Genomic DNA, 20,423 nt, shown 5'->3' with positions numbered 1-20,423 from the left:
CAGAGAGAGGAAGGGAGAGTGAGAGATATAAATATCAATGATGAGAGGGAATCATTGATTGGCTGCCTCTTGGCACGGCCTCTACTGGAGATCAAGCCCACAACCCGGGAATGTGCCCTGACCAGGAATCAAACGGTGACCTCCTGGTTCTTGGGTCAACACTCAATAATCTTGATGATGCACTTTAGCTATCAAAAGCACATAAAAATTGTAAATATATATATGTGTGTATTTTAAGGAAACAGAATCAATATATTTTTAAATAATACCACCTAAACTACATGCCTAAACATGTGATTGATTACCTAATATGAATAATGTATTACTCAAGAATTATGAACAGTGACTTTGTTGTATTGAGTAACATGATATTATTATTAATATACTGATGATGTAGTATCATAACACTAGGTCGTAGTAACTGATTTTAGAAATTAAACTGTTAAAATATTTCTAACATGTATTTTTTGAACTAAAAAACCATTTAGTGCTGCTTACATTTCAGAAGGAAAGGAGGGAAAAATTTGCAAGGCTCTACAGTACCATTTCTACCCATGTGGGCTGCTCACCCCCACTCCATCCTTTTCCTTTGAATGCTATAATCCAATAATTCTCAAATTTGTTGGTCTCATGCCCTTTACACTCTTAAAAATTTTTGAGCATCCCAAGAGCTTTCCCTAATGTGGGTCATAAGCAAATAATGATCAATGTTTTTCTTTTTAGAATTTAAGACTGAGAAATTTAAGAAGATGTATTGACTCATTTTAAAATAGCAATAATATACCCAATGCTTGTTAATATAAATATTTTGATAAGAAAATAACTATTTGACAAAACAAAACATGAGTAAGAAGAATTACTTTGTTTTAAATCCCTTTTAATATCTAGATTATTAGTATATAGCTGGATCCTCCTATTTATTTATAGATTCAATCTGTTGAAATATAACATATCAGCCCTGGCCAGTGTGGCTTAGGACACATGCTGGGGTTTCAGGCTTGATCTGAAGTAGGGGACCTGCAGGAGGCAGCCCATAGATGTTTCTATCTCTCTCTTCCTGTCACTTCCTCTTTCTGAAATCAATTAAAATATATTTAAGAATTTTACTGGGAAAAGTACAAATAAGCAAAAAATATAAATGTAGAACTGCTATAACCCCACCTATCAGGCCATATTGGCAGACAACCCTTATATACTTTATCTGCATATTCTACATAATAAAACCCTAATATGTAAATCGACTGAACAGCAGAATAACTGGTCACTATGATGCACACTGACCAATAGGGGGTAGACGCTCAACACAGGAGCTGCCCCCTGGTGGTCAGTGTGCTCCCACAGGGGGAGTGCCACTCAGCCAGAAGCCGGGCTCATGGCTGGCTAGTGCAGCGGTGGTGGCAGGAGCCTCTCCCGCCTCTGCTGCAGGCAAGTAGTAAGGCGCGAGGGGTCCCAGAATGTGAGAGCCCTGGACTGCGAGAGGATGTCTGACTGCTGGCCTAAGCTGGCAGGCGGACATCCCCCAAGGGGTCCCAGACTGTGAGAGGGTGCAGGCCAGGCTGAGGGACCCCCCCCCCCCCAGTGCACTAATTTTGTGCACCAGGCCTCTAGTCTATATATATAAAAGGCTAATATGCTAAGTGTCCTACCATCCAACTGGTCACTATGATGCACACTGACCACCAGGAGGCAGACACTCAACGCAGGAGCTACTGAGCTGCAGTAACTTGGCAGTAGGGGTTCTTGGGTGACACACCCTGAAACCAGAGAGGAGGGAGCCCAATTCCTCGTGGGGGGCTGCGTGATTCCACCTTCGGCTATGGGTTATGTTGTTGCTGGGGCACTGTTGGCCCCGAATCTGGTTTACTGCACACTTACATTTGCGTTCCACACCCTATACGACAGCTACTTTGCAAAGTGCCCTTTCGCACTCCAGGACCCCTCGGGGGATGTCAGAGAGCTGGTTTCGGCCTATCCCTGCTGGTCAGGCCAAGGAATCCATCTGCCAGAGGGATCCCACTCACTCCGCAGATGCTGGGGAGGGACCGAGGAAGGTTGGCTCTAGGGCGTGTCCAGCCTATCTCGCCCAGTCCCACCCCTCCAGCCACCTTCTAATGAATTTCCTTTCAATGTGCATGAATCCATGAACCGGGTCACTAGTATTTACATAATTTTAAAACAAAAATGGGATTCTTCCATATAAATTGTCATCCCAAATAATTGAATTTCACTGTCTTTATTATTGATTATTTAGTTCTGCTTCTAAATTTTTGCTATTGTAAACATTATAGATCAGGAATAACTGTAGAGGACAACTTAGAAAGAAAGAAAATGTAGGGAGTGGACAAGAATTCTGAAAAATAGATAAAACTGCTTAGAGTTACATAAAAGTGAATAAAAATAATTCTTCATGGTATGTAAAAAGTATCACTACACTCAGAGTTCCAGGGAATAATCACTTTTTATCAAATTATAATTTCGGTCAAACTGTCATCTTAACTAAAGTGTTTTCTTCCCAGTGTGTGGCCACTCATTCATTTTCACTCTTCCTGGTCCTCCTCAGCCTCTGTCTGTCCTGAATGCGATGGCTATTCATTCTAGCCACTTCCTGCCAGCCTAAGCATCTCCCTCATCTCCTTTCTTTCTAAAACATCTGCCTTTCTAATTTCTCGTTTTTGACACATTCTACCATCTACTTTCTGCCCTCCTTCCTCCAGGATGCTGAGCACAACTTGTTTCTCTAGGTGTCACTAGGTACCTTTGCTCTCCAGCCTGGACTGGCCCCCTGTACCGCTTGTCCCTCTTGTGAATCTCCACAATTTGTTTATCCTTCCTTCTAATTGCATATCCTGGGTTACAGTCCTCCATCTCATTAATCCTCACATTCCCAGTTTGTAAACTAAAAGTAATATTAGTTACCTTGGACAAGAAGTGGAAGAATGATGTCTCTAATATATTCAGAGATAAGAAGGAAAAAGATTTCCTCCTGAAAATTGAACTAGAAAACTCCCCCAAAATGAAGGTGACTGCATCTATGGCCTGTAAATCAAAAAGTTGCCTGTCAGTGTGTGACTTAATGATTTGGAAATGCACAAAACAAGCAGGAGGAGGGCAGTGGTAGTCAAGTCTGCAAACTGGAGATGTCCCGCAAATAAGAGAGTCTTGGCAGACAGCAGATTCCACCTGGAGTGTCCCCAAGGCTTCCTGCCTCCTCAGTCTCAGGGCTCTTGCCCACCCACCTGTGCTTTGATCAGAGGGTAGGAGACCCAGTCCAGACATTTTCTGTCTTTGCTCTCTAGGCCCATAGCCAGAACTTATCAGAGACACTCGGTACATTCATTTTATTTCTTAAATGTTCAATGAATGTATCATATTTCAAGAACGACTTTCCCTATCTTTTTTTTATTGATAACATTTTAAGAGTTCTTGAAAGCTTAGCCTGAACACTCCAGTCCCAAGCATGCTGTCTTACTGCCAGAATGTTCCCCTTCACATGGTCGTGGTGGAGGTGCTGATCCCTGAAGCACTGGGAATAGCATTATTATACGACTGAGGATTTCTGTCCAAATGCAGTACAAATATTTTATTTAGAATTTTTATATGAAAATCATAATTACACAAAATCCCATTTTCTTGCTTCCTCTCAAATTTGTTATATCGTTTTTCAATTGTGAGATTTATAATATTTATGTAACCTTAAACTCCATGTTTAGTGTTTCCTTAGTCGTACAGTTAATTCAGTGCTTGTTACCATTTGTTTTCTAGCAGTTTTCCCATTTATCCCGCCTATGGTGATTAATGTTCAGCATTGTGCATATAGAGGAATGATTTTGAATGAATGAGAACTAAGGGCTGGGAGGGATTCTCCCTTTCCCTTCTATTACAACACAATTGGCTCCCAAGGACGGTCTTTGCAGCCCAGGACCACTTCTCCTCAGCAAAGCTCTCCTGGGAGTCTGAATTCAGTTTCACAAACTTGCATCACTGTGACACCTCTGGGCAGAAGAGGACGCCTGCTGAATGGAGATGCAGTGCGGCCCTCCCGCCGGGAGGGGGCGCCATGGCCAGGCGAGTGCGGCGAAAGTGAGTGCCTCTCTCCGTGCCGCTCGCTTCCCTGACCTCGCGCCCGCACGCTCCCTGCGGACTCGGCGTAGGGGTTGGCGCCGGCTGCGGTCCGGGCCGTCACGGGCTTACGTCGTGTGCGCCCAGTTTTCCCTCACCGCGGCGCCTGGGCCTTGGTGCGCCGCTGCGGCCCATGGGGAGGGTCAGCCTGGCTGGCCGGGTAAGTGGCGCCCCGGGGGCACCAGGACGGGAGGCCTGGCGGGAGGCGGGGCGGAAGCGCCTCCCCGGGGGCATTTGGACGTGAGACCGCGGCTTTAGGCCACTTCGCAGTGGGGCGGGAGGTCTCGGGCCGGTCCCCCAGCCGCCGGCGCCCTCGGACTCCAGGCGGACCCCCGCCCCGGCCCCCCTGTTTCCTTCGCGCCCGCCGCCGCTTTCCTTTATTTGCCTCAGGTCACCGGGCCTCGGGCTCTTGCTCTCTTCTCCCCATTCTTTTACCGTCTGTCTGGCTTTCCGTCTGCTTTGGACCCGAGGACGTTTTTCTCTCCCCTCCGTTGGGCATGTTTCGGAAAAGTTGCCGGGTCCGGGTGGCCAGGCCCGTGTCACCTGTGGCCCAGCGCACTTGCTCCCTCTGAGCCAGGGGGGTGGAGCGGAGAGAAGCTTTTTCCTTGCTGGGCCGTGGAACTCCACAAGTCATACCCCTCAGAGACGAGGGGTTTCCTGGCAAGAAGACGTGACTCCGGTGTCACCTCCGTCTGTGTGCTTTTAAAGCGGTGTTTTAGCGTCGATGTTCAAGCATTTCTGAAGCGTCACCTCTTGCCCAGACCATATGTTATGAACAGCAGTTGCAAGATGAATAAGATTCTGTCCCTGCTCTCAGAGTTTGGTCTCTAAGGAAACAGTCATCTAAACCCATGCGTGGACTAGAGTGGGGTCTGGAAAGGCTTCCAAGAGGGAGTGATGCTTATAACTGAGTCTTGGAGGTGTTTTGTTGGATGAGCAAGATAGGGAAAGGTTTCCTGCCGAGGAAAGAAGTGTAAAGGTAGCTTCTGATACTAGAAGCACCATAGAGCATTCTGGGAACTGCCAGCAAGGCAGAGAGAGGTTTGAGGAGAGGTAGTCAGGTCAGATTAAAAGATTCTTTGAGAAGTCAGTAAAGGAGAGCCAGCCTTTCAAGGTACTAATTGCTAGAACCAGGCGAATGGATGGAAAATGTATTCTGGATAAGGGCAAAATGTACATATATATGCAGGTAGATGACGACTGTATCTCCCAGCAGCAGGTGGAGTTTTTAAAGGATGCAACTCAGTTTCCACATTATTATGGGATAAAGGTTGCAGACATTTTGGCTATAAGGATATTCAGGGAGTATGGGGTAATAAATTAGTAACTTAAAATGGAGTGTGTTTTATTTTTAGAATTTAATCAAATGTGTTGCAGCCCTAGGGTTTGGCTCAGTGGATAGAGCGTCGACCTGCGGACTGAAGGGTCCCAGGTTCGATTCCTGTCAAGGGCACATGCCCGTGTTGTGGGCTCGATCAATCAACGATTCTCTCTCATCATTGATATTTCTCTCTCTCCCTCTCCCTTCCTCTCTGGAATCAATAAAACAAATGTATATTTAAAGAAAAAATTTAAAAAAGAAATGTGTTGCAGCCCGTCTGGTGTCGCTGAGCCTGGGCTAGTGAACCAGGAGGTCACAGTTTCCTGATCAGGGTTTGATCCCAATAGGGGTGTGCAGGAGGCAGCCGATAGATGATTCTCTCTCATCATTGATGTTTCTCTCTCCGTCTCTAAAATCAATAAAAATAGATTTTTTTAAAAAAGAAATGTGCTGCAAGCTGTACAGTTTACAATAGATTGTGAGATAGACAGAAATATAACCTGGTGTAATAAAAGTGTTAATAGTGAAGAGCTATTCTGATTGTGGAGCTCTCTGATGACTAAGGATAGCTTTTATGGAAAACTGGAGGCCTGATGCATGAAATTCATGCAAGAGTAGGCCTTCCTTTCCCTGGCTGCCCACCCTGGCTTCCCTCTGGCACTGGGACCTGAGCTTCCCTCGTAGCTCCAGCTTCATCTGGAAAGACATCCGGTCTAATTAGCATATTATGCTTTTATTATTATAGATAAGAATTGGGGGGGGGGGATTTTTGTGTGTTCCCAAATGTAACTTTATAAAGTGGATTTCGTTTTTTTAATTTTTAGAAAGGAAGGGGAGAGGGAGAAACATCGATTTGTTGTACCACTTATTTATGCATTCATTGGTTGTATGTATCCTGGGAATGATGACATTCACTTGCCCTGGCCAGGTAGCTCATTTGGTTAAAGCATCATTCTGATATGCCCAGTTTTAGCATACTGTTTTGGAATATCAGAACGATGCTTTACCAGTGGTCGCCAAACTGCGGCTCGCGAGCCACATGTGGCTCTTTGGCCCCTTGAGTGTGGCTCTTCCACAAAATACCACGGCCTGGGCGAGTCTGTTTTGAAGAAATGGCGTTAGAAGAAGTTTAAATTTAAAAAATTTGGCTCTCAAAAGAAATTTCAGTCGTCGTACTGTTGATATTTGGCTCTGTTGACTAATGAGTTTTCCGACTACTGCTTTAACCAACTGAGCTACCTGGCCAGGGCAAGTGGATTTCTTTTTACCTGGTTTGTTGTTGTTTTTAAATGTGTTTTTTATATTAGAGAGAGAGAAACATCAATTGGTTGCCTCCTATACCCACCCAACTGGAGACTGAACTAGCAACCTGGGCATGTGCTCTGCCTGGGAATCGGTGCACAGTTTGATGCTCTACCAACTGAGCCATATCGGACAGGACTTATCTGGTTTGTTTTAAATTATCTTCATGATCCAGCGCTAGTAATCCCTCTAGTCTTTCATAATAGTAAATTGTGAAGGATGTTCTATTATACACCTAACTTACAGGTGACTCTCATGGACTTTGTTTGGAATACACTCCAGCCTATGTTAGTTTGGTAATAATTGAGTCTATGAAAATTAGTGAGAATATTAAACTGTACCAAGGGTATGAGAGGTGGAGGTATAGTGAAATTTTAAAATTCTTTAAAAAGTCATTGTAACTCTTTCTATGAGGCAGATGCTTTATGTTACCTGTATTTTTTTGTGGACATCAACGTGCATTGCACCTCCTGTTCCTTTCTGTCGGTATATACTTCCCATATTCTTTAGGCTTCATTTTCCCTTCATGGTACCTGAATATCTATTTAGTGATAAGAAGGCCTCTTACCAAGCTTGCTTCTTGAGGTGCTCAGAACTCGGCCTTGATTTATTATTATTTGTATGGTTGTAGTATTTTTTTGTCCCATTAATTATAATATACTATTTAAAATTTACCATACTTGTATAAAATGCCACTTACCATAAGTTAATATCCTGAAAAGGCAGATCTGCAGATCTTATCCTATATAATAAAAGTTGACTGAACGGCGGAATGACCAGTCGCTATGACGTGCACTGACCACCAGGGGGCAGACGCTCAACTCAGGAGCTGCCCCCTGGTGGTCATTGTGCTCCCACAGGGGGAATGCTGCTCAGCCAGAAACCAGGCTCATGGCTGGCGAGCGCAGTGGTGGTGGCAGGAGCGGAGCCTCTCCTGCCTTTGCATCAGCACTAAGGAGCAGCGATCTGAGTGGTAAGGAGCAGTGAGCAGGCAGGCAGTAAGGACCAAGGGGTCCCAGACTCCGGGGAGCGGGCCTAAGCTGACAGGTGGACATCCCCCGAGGAATCCCGACTGCGAGAAGGTGCAGGCCAGGCTGAGAGATTCCCCCATCCCCAGTGCACGAATTTCTTGCACCGGGCCTCTAGTTGTTTCATAACAATGTGATTTAAGTAGGTACATTAACATTTTCCATCCATTCACAGATATAATTAGAAAATATTTATAAAGCACTTACAATTTTCCAAACATGGTTCTAAGATAGAGATACAAGGATGAAGTAAAAAACAGCCCTTATTTGAGGCATAACATGTAAAAGTTGCCCTGATCCAACTATGTTCAGGGGAAACAAATTGGAGATAGTGCCCGGCCAGTGTGACTCAATGGTTGAGCATCAACCCATGAACCAGGAGGTCACTGGTTTGATTCCTGGTCAGGACACATGCCCAGGTTGTGGGCTTGATCCCCAGGACGTGGCAAGCAGGAGGCAGCCTATCAATGATTCTCATCATTGATGTTTCTATCTCTCCCTCTCCCTTCCTCTCTCTCTAAAAATCAATAAAACATCTGTGTGTGTTTTTTATTAAAAAAATTGGAGATAGTTTTATGTATGAGTAGTAGTCACCAAAGGCTTCCAAGATGTTCTTGAAAGATAAATAGGTGGGATGCTTCTGAGAAAACTTCTTCCATGTTCTTTTTCTGCCAGTGAGGCATTTTTAAAAAGCATAGTTTGCCAGCTTAGGTAGACTCTTGAAAAGTCATTGTTCTAGCAGAACCATGTTTACTGTGTTCTTAAATGGAGCATATATGAATGATATGTTGACCAAAAGGTGGAGTTACAATAAAAAAGAAGTAAATAACAGGTATATTAAGTTGTAAAAATCAGCTCTTTATATTTGCATTTGATCCTGGCTTCTTAAGGTATATCCAAATGTTAGAAAGTGCTGCTGTTTTATTTCCTGGCACAAGACTTCATGAAGTAAATGTGTTATGTCATCTGAGTTAACATCTCAGCTTGAATTAAGTTCAGGTCCTGGCTGTTTGTCAGTGCATTTGTTACATTCAGTGGTAGCAATGGGGAGAATGAACAAATCAACTATGATATTCTATATAATGAAAGCCTAATATGCTAAGTGTCCGGTCATCTGGTCGGCTATTCAACCAATCAAAGCATAATATGCTAATGATATGCTAAGGCTGCTCAACCACTTGCTATGACATGCACTCATCACTAGGGGGAAGACAGTTGATCACTGACCAGTCGCTATGACATGCACTGACCACCAGGGGGCAGATGCTCCGACCAGTAGGTTAGCTTGCTGCTGGGGTCTGGCTGATTGGGACTGGGTGAGATGGGCCGGACACAGCCTGTAGCCCTCCCGTGGTCCCTCCCTGGCTGGCCAACCTCCCACGTCCCTGCCCAGCCCTGATTGTGCACCGGTGGGGTCCCTCGGCCTGGCCTGCGCCCTCTCGCAATCCGGGACCCCTCGGGGGATGTTGGAGAGCTGGTTTCGGTCCAACAGCAGAATGACCAGTCGCTATGATGCACACTGACCACTAGGGGGCAGGCGCTTAATGCAGGAGCTGCCCCCTGGTAGTCAGTACACCGCTCAGCCAGAAGCTGGGCTCACAGCTTAAGCTGTCAGTTGGACATCCTCCGTGGGTTCCCAGACCACCCCCCCACTCCCCCGAGTACATGAATTTCATGCACCGGGCCTCTAGTTTTGTATAAGTGCTTAAAACACCTAAAATTAAAAAAACTATGCACACCTCTTAATGAATAGATGCAATATAGCCACGTAAAAAAAAATTACATAAAGGGAGGAAAGCAAGGAATTAATGAGAATGGGATTCAGGTTGCTGCTCACCCCAGGGCCAGGGAAATCACTGGAATGGGATGGTGTGGCGGGGGAGGGAGTGGTTCATATGAGTTGAGTATAGGTCCTTGTTCAAATCCTATGTCTTGTTTTGGGTGGTAAAGTCACTGGTGCTTGTAGCAATATAGTAATTAATTAAAAGCAGGCCATACATGCGTGGATGGATGATGAATGTGTTGTTGCTGTAAATAATGCAGTCCAGTAGATTTGTTGTTTTTGTTTTTTTTAATATATTTTTATTGATTTCAGAGAGGAAGGGAGAGGGAGAGAGAGAGAGAAACATAAATGATGAGAGAGAATCATTTATCAGCTGCCTCCTTCACACCCCCTACTGTGGATCAAGCTCACAACCCCGGGCATGTGCCCTTGACTGGAATCAAACCCGGGACCCTTCAGTCCGCAGGCCAACGCTCTATCCACTGAGCCATACCAGCTAGGGCAGTCCTGTAGATTTGAAGTCTAGTATAGACAAGAAAGCTCTTCTGCATTTACTGTGATGCTGAGATCTGATTTATGAGCACTTTGTGGCAGAAACTAGGAGATGATGCTAAGATGACATCAGTTTTAATATTTAAAGTGTGTTTTTGAAGGTTTTGAGAATAGAAGCAAGGAACTTTAACATAAGATTTTGCTGCATAATGATTTCTGAAGTTTGCACATAAAGGTGAATCAAATGGAATTGTCAATAAACCATCTTCAATTTAGAAATAGAGACAGAGGAAGTATGGTCTCATGAAACTTTATTAATTCAGCCCCGAAATCCTTGTTAAATATTGGATTTTTAGATGAAAGAACTTGGTTGGTGGCAGAGATGCTCTACACCAGCAGTCATCAACATTTCGGACCTCACGGACCACCAGTGGTTGGCGACCACTGCGCTACACTGCTTGATTTTCTTTTTTTAACTCCAAAATTTGGGGAAATATTTCTGAGAGATTATTCTTCCAGGTTGGGAGATGTATGAGAGTTAATTAAACAACAGCCTGTTATTTTTCACCCCCTCCTCAGTGTGGCTTCTTCCTCCCTTTTACCTAGTCTTTTTTTTTTTAATTGTAGTAAAATATATATAACATAAAATTTGCCACTTTCACCATGTTTAAATTAAAGCACAGTACTGTGGCATTAAGTACATTCACGTCATGAGATCATTACCACCATCCATCTCCAGAACCTTTTGCCTAACTACTCTTTCTAGTGGAATTTGTGGGCATTGTGTGGTTTCACTGCTGATTCATGTGGCTAAATAGACTTTATTTGAATATTAATATTTCAACAAATGTTTATTAAGTGCCTGCTCTGTGCCAGAAATTGGAGATGCAAAAATGAATAAGCTAATCTTTCCCCTTCATAGTTTAGTGGGCATTTGGTTAACCTATTTCCATTTGTAAATACCTTATCTCATGAAGTTCTCAAGTTTTTGATGAAGAGATGTTAGAAAAAATAAAGTAGAGTTTGGGTTGCAAACCAATATTGATCATAAAAATTTGTCTTTATGTTTGTGATCTCCCATAAAGCTTCTTTTAAATTTGTTTCCCAGAATGTGATAGTCTTCCCTTGTCTTTATAAGAATAAAGACAGACAGAACAAATGAACCCATAGTTTTTACTAGTCTTTGGTTTGGTGACCAATTGGATGAAGAGGGCTCAAAAAATTAAAGTAGGATAGATGAAAGATACATGGTCATTTCTGAAGTACATTTTTTTGTGTGTGTGTTTGTTTTATCAGAGGAAGGGAGAGGGAGAGAGAGATAGAAACATCAATGATGAGAGAGAATCATTGATTGGTTGCCTCCTGCATGCCCCCTACTGGGGATGTGCCCGCAACCAAGGTACATGCCCTTGCCTGGAACCGAACCTGGAACCCTTGAGTCCACAGGTCGACACTGTATCCACTGAGCCAAACCAATTAGGGCTGAAGTACATTTTTTTGAGAACCACAATATTAAGCCAGACACTCAACACTCAGCATTTTTTTTTCTTGCTGTTGCTCTGAGTTTTTCAGATTAAATTTAAAGTTTAAGGGTATCTTGTCTAAATTTTAATTTAGATAAGAATGCTTAGTGCTGAATACCAGGTAGTCTAGGGGAAAGTAGACTCCAGAGGGATTCCCTCTAAAGCTTTGAAGGCAAGGTTGTATTTCAGCCATACTAAATTAAGAAATTGAGTTCATTACTTTTTCTTCATTTAGTTTTAGTGACTCAAGTGTAACGTGACAAGGCATTGCCAAGTTCCTGAATAAAATGTTCACTGTGTCTGGCACTGAAGGCAGTGGACATTTCCCTGTTGGATGTGCTCTCTAGGAAATTGTACGTGCTTTTATCAGCTAAGCTGGTGAGTTGTTACAGAAGCCTTAATGTAGGCATCTCTGGATTTTCAGGTCATTCATCAGCCACCAGTACCCTGGACTCTGCTTTTATTCATACTGCTTCTGTGCTACCTTGGGGCCCTTTCATTAAGAAATCAAAACAGAGCTTTTAGGTAATCTGAGGGTTTGAATATTAAGAAGCAACAATGTAGTGGGGCACTGATTTCCAGGCAGAGAGAGCTACAATGCTCAAAACCAGAACAGCTATTTTGAGGGAATAAAGTTGGTATCCACCCCTGTCACCTCCCACTCCACACAAAGTGAAACCAAGGTCAGCTAAAGTGTTGGGGCAACAGGGTCTTAGAATATCTGTCATAGAAGGGTAGAGAAGTAAGCATACACCTGAGAGAAATTTTTGCCCTGTGTCAGACGTAACCCTGGGGGCAATTTCCTTCTTGTCTATGTCTCTTTCTCTTCCTGAGACACAGACACAGGCAGAACAGGTTTTGTATAACACAGTTTTTACAGCAAAATGCTGTCTGGGCCTGGAAACTGTCAGACTTTTGGATGTGTTCATAAATAGGAAGTTACCTATTTGCAATTTAGGGATTTAAAAAAATTGTTTTCCGTCTGAGAAAGATTATATCTTATTTTGAGAAGTGGGGCATGTTGTGGGTTTCAGAAAGTTAAGGGTTTTTTTTTTAAAGTTGGCAGTAGGGATTTACTTGCAAGGGCTGTGGTGTTCACCTGACTGGGTTTGAAATGACTTGGGGCAGGTTTATCTCCTGAAGTCTCACCCAGTTCCCCATCTATAACCTAGTTCTAGGCTTCCTCAGCAAATACTGCATTTACAACCACCCTGGCCAGATAAGGTTTAAAAAATGTTAACCATTGTTGTCTTCTTTTTTAAAAATATATTTTTATTGATTTCAGAGAGGAAGGGAAAGAGAGAGAGAAACATCAATGATGAGAGAATCATTGATCAGCTGCCTCCTGCATTCCCCCCACTGGGGATCGAGCTGGCAACCCAGGCATGTGACCTTGACCGAAATCTACTCTGCAGGTTGATGCTCTATCCACGAGCCAAACCAGCTAGGGCAACCATTGTTGTCTTCATTTTTGTTGTAATCTTCTATTTTTCTGTTCTGCAGGGATATTGTGTATTGATCATTCACATGTAGATTGATTATCTCTTTGTAACCAATGTCATGAGGAAGTCAGGATATTTAAGATCTAACCCTCTACACTTCTCTTAACAAGCAATAATAAAATACATCCTTTGGTTAACCCAGTGGTTGGCAAACTCATTAGTCAGCAGAGCCAAATATCAACAGTACAATGATTGAAATTTCTTTTGAGAGCCAAATTTTTTAAACTTAAACTTCTTCTAACGCCCTTCTTCAAAACAGACTCGCCCAGGCCATGATATTTTGTGGAAGAGCCACACTCAAGGGGCCAAAGAACCGCATGTGGCTCATGAGCCGCCGTTTGCCGAACTCTGGGTTAACCTACTTCTGTGAGATCATTTCTTTGTTGTTGTTTTTTTTAATTTCTAGGCATATGTTTAAATTTTTTCTCTATAAAAGGGTAGCTAGCCTTAGCTGGTTTGGTTCAGTGGGTAGAGCATCGGCCTGTGGATTGAAAGGTCCCAGGTTCGATTCCCAGTCAGGGCACATGCCCATGTTGCAGGCTCAATCCTCACTAAGGGTGTGCAGGAGGCAGCTGATCAATGACTCTCTCTCATCATTGATGTTTCTCTCTCTCCCTCTCCCTTCCTCTCTGAAATCAATAAAAAAATATTTTTTTAAAAAAAGGGTAGCTAATTGTGCCGAGTGAACCTAGTGTTTTTGGGAGGCTTCTTTTTGCTATTGAGACCAAATAGAATTTTAAAAATTGGATATATGTAATTAATAATGTCCTGAATCTAGAACCTTTCATCTTTAGCTCATTATATGCTGTAGAACAGACTGATTTCACTCACGAATTCCTTGACCACATGATCTTATTAATTATAGAACTTTATTTTTAAAATAACATGTGCATATTAGAAAGGACGTTTATTAGTAATATCAAATGTCTTGGCTTTTGTCCAGGTTCCTGGGCTAGAGGATCCCTTTAAATACATTTTACCTCTACAATTCCTTGAAAATGAGTTATTTTAACACAAAAAGTTTTTTTGTTTGTTAATCCTTACCCAAGGATGTTTTTTTCCATTGATTTTTAAAGAGAATGGAAGGGAGGGAGGAAAGAAAGGAGAGAGAGAGAGAGAGAAAGGTGAGAGACACACATTGATTGGTTGCTTCCTGCATGCACCCCACCTGGGGCCGGGATTGAACCTGCAACCCAGGTGCATGCCCTTGACTGGGAATTGAACCCATGACTCTTCGGTAAATGGGCTGATGATCTAACCACTGAGCACACCGGCCAGGGCAACACGAAAAGATTTTAAATCTTTACTGTGTTTTGCATTTTTTAAACCCTCCCCTTGCCTTTCAGCATTAAACTGAAAAGATGTCACTGTATGATGACCTGGGAGTGGAGACCAGTGACTCGAAAACAGAAGGCTGGTCCAAAAATTTCAAACTTCTACAGTCTCAGCTTCAGGTGAAGAAGGCAGCTCTCACTCAAGCAAAGGTAAGATAAGCCCACAATGTGAAAGTAGAAGTCTACAGAGCAGGTTTCTCCTTAGATTCAGAGTAATACGATTTTAGCTTGCTCTGCTGCCTTTTTATTGATTATGTAGGCTTAAACATTAATGGGGAGAGAGGCTCTATAGGAGCTAAGGGTCATTTTGCTCTTCCCAATTCCTGGGAATAGAACTATTGGAGGGATTCCAATGGAGAAAGGCAATACTCTTGGTTTCCAACAGTGGTACAGGTTTTCAGACTTCAGTATGTCTAAGATTACTGAAAATTTTGTTAAAATATTGCTTTGGTGGTCATATTCCTGATATTCTGGTAAATTTTGGTTCTAGGTTGGGGCCCATGGGTGTTTGCATTTTTGGTAATATTCCTGCTGTTAGTTGTAGGTGGTTTGGAATCAGCACTTTGAGAAAGGAAGCTCTGCAGTAACTAGTAAGCAGTAATAATGTGTTTGTGTTATTGAGGGCTCAGATTGGTTGTGAATGCGTAAGGTATATGTAGTGTGGGAGTCATTGTTTTTGTTCTAGTTGTATACATGTTGGGCATTGGCTGCATCCTTGAAATTATTCAACATGTAAAACATTAAAAACATAGGTGCCCACTGGATATTTGATATTAAAATGTTACTGTCAAATACTTTTAGGGCATGGGAGTGGGGTGGGGCAATGGTAAGATATGTACACATATAATCCTATCTAATAAAAGAGTAATATGCAAATTAACCATCACTCTGCTACACCCACCAGCCACGCCCACCAGCCACGCCCACCAGCCAATCAGGAGCGAATATGCAAATAAACGCAACCAAAATGGCTACAGCCACAGAGAGCAGGAGGGAGGCTTGGGTTTCCCCGGCAATGGAGGAAGCCAAGCTTTCCGCCTGCCCTTGCCGGCCTAGGCTTCCACTCAAGGCTACAAAGTTTCAATGATAGAAGATACATATCCAAACAGAAATGGTGGCAGCCACGGAGCTGGAAAGAGCAGGAGGCTAGGGTTGCCCCCGGCGATGGAGGAAGCCAAGCTTTCCCCACACCCTGGCCGGCCCAGGCCTCTGCTTAAGGCTACAAAGTTTCAATTATAGAAGATACATAAATCCTCCAAAAAATGGCTGCCACCACTGAGCAAGCAGAAGGCTTGGCTCCGCTCCAGGCTACAAAGTTTCAATTGTAGAAGATAAATAAACCCCAGATACCAGGACCTCCGCTTGGGTCACCAGGGGGCGTGACCGGCCTGAAAACCACCACAGGCCCCTTGCCCAGGCCGCCCACGCCCCAAGGGAACACCCACCCTGATCTGGGACACCCTTCAGGGCAAACCAGCTGGCCCCCACCCGTGCACCAGGCCTCTATCCTATCTAATAAAAGAGTAATATGCAGATTGACGATCACTCCAACACACAAGATGGCTGCCCCCATGTGGTCAAAGATCCTGCCCCCATGTGGACAAAAGATGGCCACCACAAGATGGCCAGCAGGGGAGAGCAGTTGGGAGTGACCAGGCCTGCAAGGGATGGCAGTTGGGGGCGATCAAGCCTGCAGGGGAGGGCAGTTAGGGGTGACCAAGCCAGCAAAGGAGGGAAGTTGGGGGCGACCAGGCCTGCAGGGAAAGGCAGTTGGGAGGGACCCAGGCCTGCAGGGGAGGGCAGTTAGGGGCAAACAGGCTGGCAGGGGAGGGCAGTTAGGGGTGACCAGGCCTGCAGGGGAGGGCAGTTAGGGGCAAACAGGCTGGCAGGGGAGCAGTTAGGCATCAATCAGGCTGGCAGGGGAGTGGTTAGGGAGTGATCAGGCTGGTAGGCAGAAGCGGTTAGGGGCAATCAGGAAGGCAGGCAGGTGAGCAGTTGGGAGCCTGTAGTCCTGGATTGTGATAGGGATGTCTGACTGCCTGTTTAGGCCCGATGGTGGGATCGGGCCTAAACGGGCAGTCGGACATCCCTCGAGGCGTCCCAGATTGGAGAGGGTGCAGGTTGGGCTGAGGGATGCCCCCGCCCCCCCGTGCACAAATTTTGTGCACCAGGCCTCTAGTACCTTAATAAAAATATATATAAAAGAAAAAAAATAAAAAATAAATAAAATAATCCTATAAAAACACACAAATACTTTTAGGAACAGAAAATAGAAAAGCAGAATAAAAATATTCTAGAGATATACAAATTAAAAACTACTTGGGATAATTCTTTTCTTTTTTTTTAAATATATTTTATTGATTTTTTACAGAGAGGAAGGGAGAGGGATAGAGAGTTAGAAACATCGATGAGAGAGAAACATCGATCAGCTGCCTCCTGCACACCTCCCACTGGGGATGTGCCCGCAACCAAGGTACATACCCTTGACCGGAATCGAACTGGGACCTTTCAGTCCGCAGGCCAACGCTCTATCCACTGAGCCAAACCAGTCAGGGCAGGGATAATTCTTTATTAACAGTTTAAAAATTGTCAGCTTTGTGAATTACTTGTAGCCAATCTTTTAAAATCCTAGATAATTTGTTTCTTCCTGCCTAGTACTTTAGGATCACTTTCTCTATCCAGCCAGTGTATAATTATAAATAGGTTAAAAGTCAGCTTGAATAAAATAAAACTGAGAAAAATAGATTCTTCCAAAAAGAAATATATTAAAAACTCATAAAATTTATGGATAACACACTGATTTTTCTGTACCATTATTTTACTCACATGAAAACTAAAGAATTGGGTGCTGATAAGCAATGAATAATGTTTTTATATGAAATCTAGACTCTTAGACATCCTCTGTAGTATCTGCTTCAGACTGTTTAATTTATGCTTATCATCTTTTCACTTACCCAAATACATTAACTTCAGGAAATCTCTTAAGATTTCAAATAGATTTTATAATCGGTCAAAATAAAAAGTTGCTTATAAAATCATTTCTGCTAACTTTCTAACTTTCTAATATCTTTTGCGATTGCTACGATCTAACCACTAAATTAATGTTGTGTTTTTCAATAAGGGAAGTGAAGATACATTTCATTGATTCTCTTAGACTATTTAATTTACTAATTAATTACTCAGTACCAGGTTGGCATAACCAAATCTGTAAAGGTATTTGGTAGAGAAAATGTTACCTACAGACTGAAATTGTGGTTTCATCTGTATCTCCATTTTAAAAACATATATCAGATAGAAAAATGTATGATTCTGATACCACTCCCCTCCATTGTCTTTTAAACTTTGGTTTTTACCTTGCGAATTGTAACTTATTGATTAGATTAAATTTATTTGCTTGAAATGATAAGTGATGTTAAATTCAAGAGAGATAGTGGCTTATTTTGAGCCTTTTGTAGTGATTGATAACAATGAAAATGTATAACACTTTAAAACTGCAAAGGGAGAGGGAACTTAAATCTTTATAACCAAAAGATCAGGTAGACACCTCTGTACCCATCTGGTCATGATTAGCATTATTAACAGACAACCTGAGTTGTGTGCCTGCTGGGGTGAAGCAGCATGAAGCACACCACCTCACCTATGACATATTCTTGCCAAAGAGCACTGCTCTAATCTAATCAAGATTTAACTTAGTTTTCAAGAATTGTAGGGCATAGATGAATAAGTGAAACTAGACCACCAGGAATTTATCAAACAGATCTTAGAATGTGCAGCATTTTACAAGACAGTATCAGAGGAAAAAGAGGAGACAAAAATGATTATTACAATGATGACAGCAAGGAGGGAGATTTTTCCTAAATCAGAAGACTTAAAAACCAAATGCATTGTGGACTTTTAGTAGGATCCTGGTTCAAAATAAAATCAACTATTTAGAAGACATTTGAGGGACAGCTTGGAAAACTTGAATATGAATTGGATAGGAACTGATACAGGGTATTATTGATTTTATTAGTTGTGGTAATAGTATAGTGGTTATGTAAAAGGATGTTCATAATTTTAGCTGATTAAGGATAGTGTCATGGTGTCTTCAAATTTTCTTCAAATGATTCAACATAAAATATAGGTGTAAGGTAAAACAAATATGATAAAATATTAACAATGTTTGATGGTATATGAATAATCATGTTTTCTTTAGAAAAAATTTTTTTCTGTAGGTTCATAATAAATAGGTAGGACAGGATTTTATATTCTACTGGGAGGGGAAAAAACTCTCGTGTTTTGCCCAGGACCGTGGTTGGCAAACTGCGGCTCGCGAGCCACATGCGGCTTTTTGGCCCCTTGAGTGTGGCTCTTCCACAAAATACCACGGCCTGGGCGAGTCTATTTTGAAGAAGTGGCGTTAGAAGAAGTTTAAGTTTAAAAAATTTGGCTCTCAAAAGAAATTTCAATCGTTGTACTGTTGATATTTGGCTCTGTTGACTAATGATTTTGCCTACCACTGGCCCAGGACATAAAAAAATACTCATTCCTTGTGAAAGATCAACACTAGTCAAAGCGTAACATGCTGTTATAGATTTGCCCTCCTGGTCAAAGGAGAATCCATTGTAGAGATGATTTTACATGCAAACTTAAATAAAACTGACCAAGTTTACTATAAATCTTTTACAGTGGAGAAAATTTGTTTTGTTAAAAAAAAAAAAAAGCCAATGAAACTAGTTTGTGGTTATAGTAATAATTGAATTAAAAGGCTATTTTAGATTATGATTTTCTTGTATCCGAAAGGTTCATCACAAAGACTCCCCCCAAAAAAGCTTTGTTATAAATAGTATGAATTTTAATTTGAAGCTTCAGTAAACTGTTTTTCAATGATTTTAGAGCCAGAGAACAAAACAAAGTACAGTCCTTGCCCCTGTAATCGACCTAAAGCGAGGCGGCTCTTCAGATGACCGGCAGATTGTGGACACCCCGCCTCACGTAGCAGCTGGCCTAAAGGTAAGCCAGTCCTCTGACCTTGACAGTCTTTCCTGCTAACTGTGTCTTATTTCATGCATATGTCACTCTGGACACGGTCTCTTCAGTAGACCTTTGCAGCCTAGTCAATATCATTTTCAACTTAGTTTTTACCTCTGTTTTATCAAGTTTGAAGCATTTAGCTATTTAAAATAGTTTATTATAGAAAAATCAGAAACTATTTTGCTTAATATATTGGGACTGTCCATCTCTAAAAAAGTATAGGACTGTATGTTCATATTAATGGCTTTACTGTATTCCCTTGTGAGGGTATACTGTAGTTAATTTTCTTAATGCTAGATATATAGTTCCCCCCCCCATTTTTGCTATCATAAAGAATATTAGTATTCATTCTTTTGTTGTGGATTAAAATAAGGACAATTCTACTGCCCTCCCTTTATTATCCCAATAATTTTGCATAAGCTTAAAAACTAAGAAACAGACATGGACAGTTCTGTCAATGGGTTAAGTGAGGATGAGGAAGATCTGGAAAAGAATAATTCCAAATCATAGTTAAAACTACACAGAATGGGGGGCAAATGAATTAAACATAATATATAGTTAAAATTACACCCACTCTTTAGATATATATACACATTTATTCTTCTATAGATGGCATTCAAATAATATTTCTGCGGTAGTTTAAACATACCAGGCGCACAGGTTGCTTGAGAAATGACCAAAGGTTAATGATAGAATATGCTATTATTGCTGACTATTTCTTAGCAAGGTACTCTTCCTACCACCCCCACCCCCAAAAAAGGACACAGTTCCAGCTGTATGCCCCTTCCCTTCTTTAGTTTCTCATCCTCCTCACAGTTTTGACTGTTCTGGTTTGGAATTCTTTTGCCCCCCCCCACCTTGCTTTTATTCTCAGGCACAGTATAGCTGAAGCTCTTGGTAGGATTTCTTGGCTGGAAGAACTGATACTACTATAGGCTAATAGTCTGTATAGAGGGACAGGCACCCCACAGTGGAGATGCTTTGCGGGGGGGGGGGGGCAGATTCT

The 20,423-nt window shown here is 42.3% G+C and overlaps 1 protein-coding gene across 2 annotated transcripts in view; it reads left to right on the top strand.

Moving 5' to 3' along the window:
• Positions 1-4,134: 4,134 nt before the first annotated feature.
• RBM17 (RNA binding motif protein 17) overlaps positions 4,135-20,423 on the top strand; it is a 37,148-nt gene continuing 20,859 nt past the window's right edge. Inside the window, exons 1-3 of one of the 2 annotated variants that reach the window (XM_080679137.1) lie at positions 4,135-4,279; positions 14,417-14,554; positions 19,280-19,396. In XM_080679137.1, the coding sequence (XP_080535263.1) occupies positions 14,432-14,554; positions 19,280-19,396 (240 nt within the window). In that variant the 5' untranslated portion in view covers positions 4,135-4,279; positions 14,417-14,431. Of the gene's footprint in view, positions 4,280-11,803; positions 11,947-14,416; positions 14,555-19,279; positions 19,397-20,423 lie in introns of those variants that run through there. The other variant, XM_080679138.1, reaches the window with a different exon arrangement.

Source organism: Plecotus auritus, assembly GCF_963455305.1.
Source record: "Plecotus auritus genome assembly, chromosome: 1".
Classification (NCBI taxonomy): domain Eukaryota; kingdom Metazoa; phylum Chordata; class Mammalia; order Chiroptera; family Vespertilionidae; genus Plecotus; species Plecotus auritus.
The sequence above is the reverse complement of the archived record's forward strand: the minus strand, read 5'-3'. Positions and strand labels throughout refer to the sequence as shown.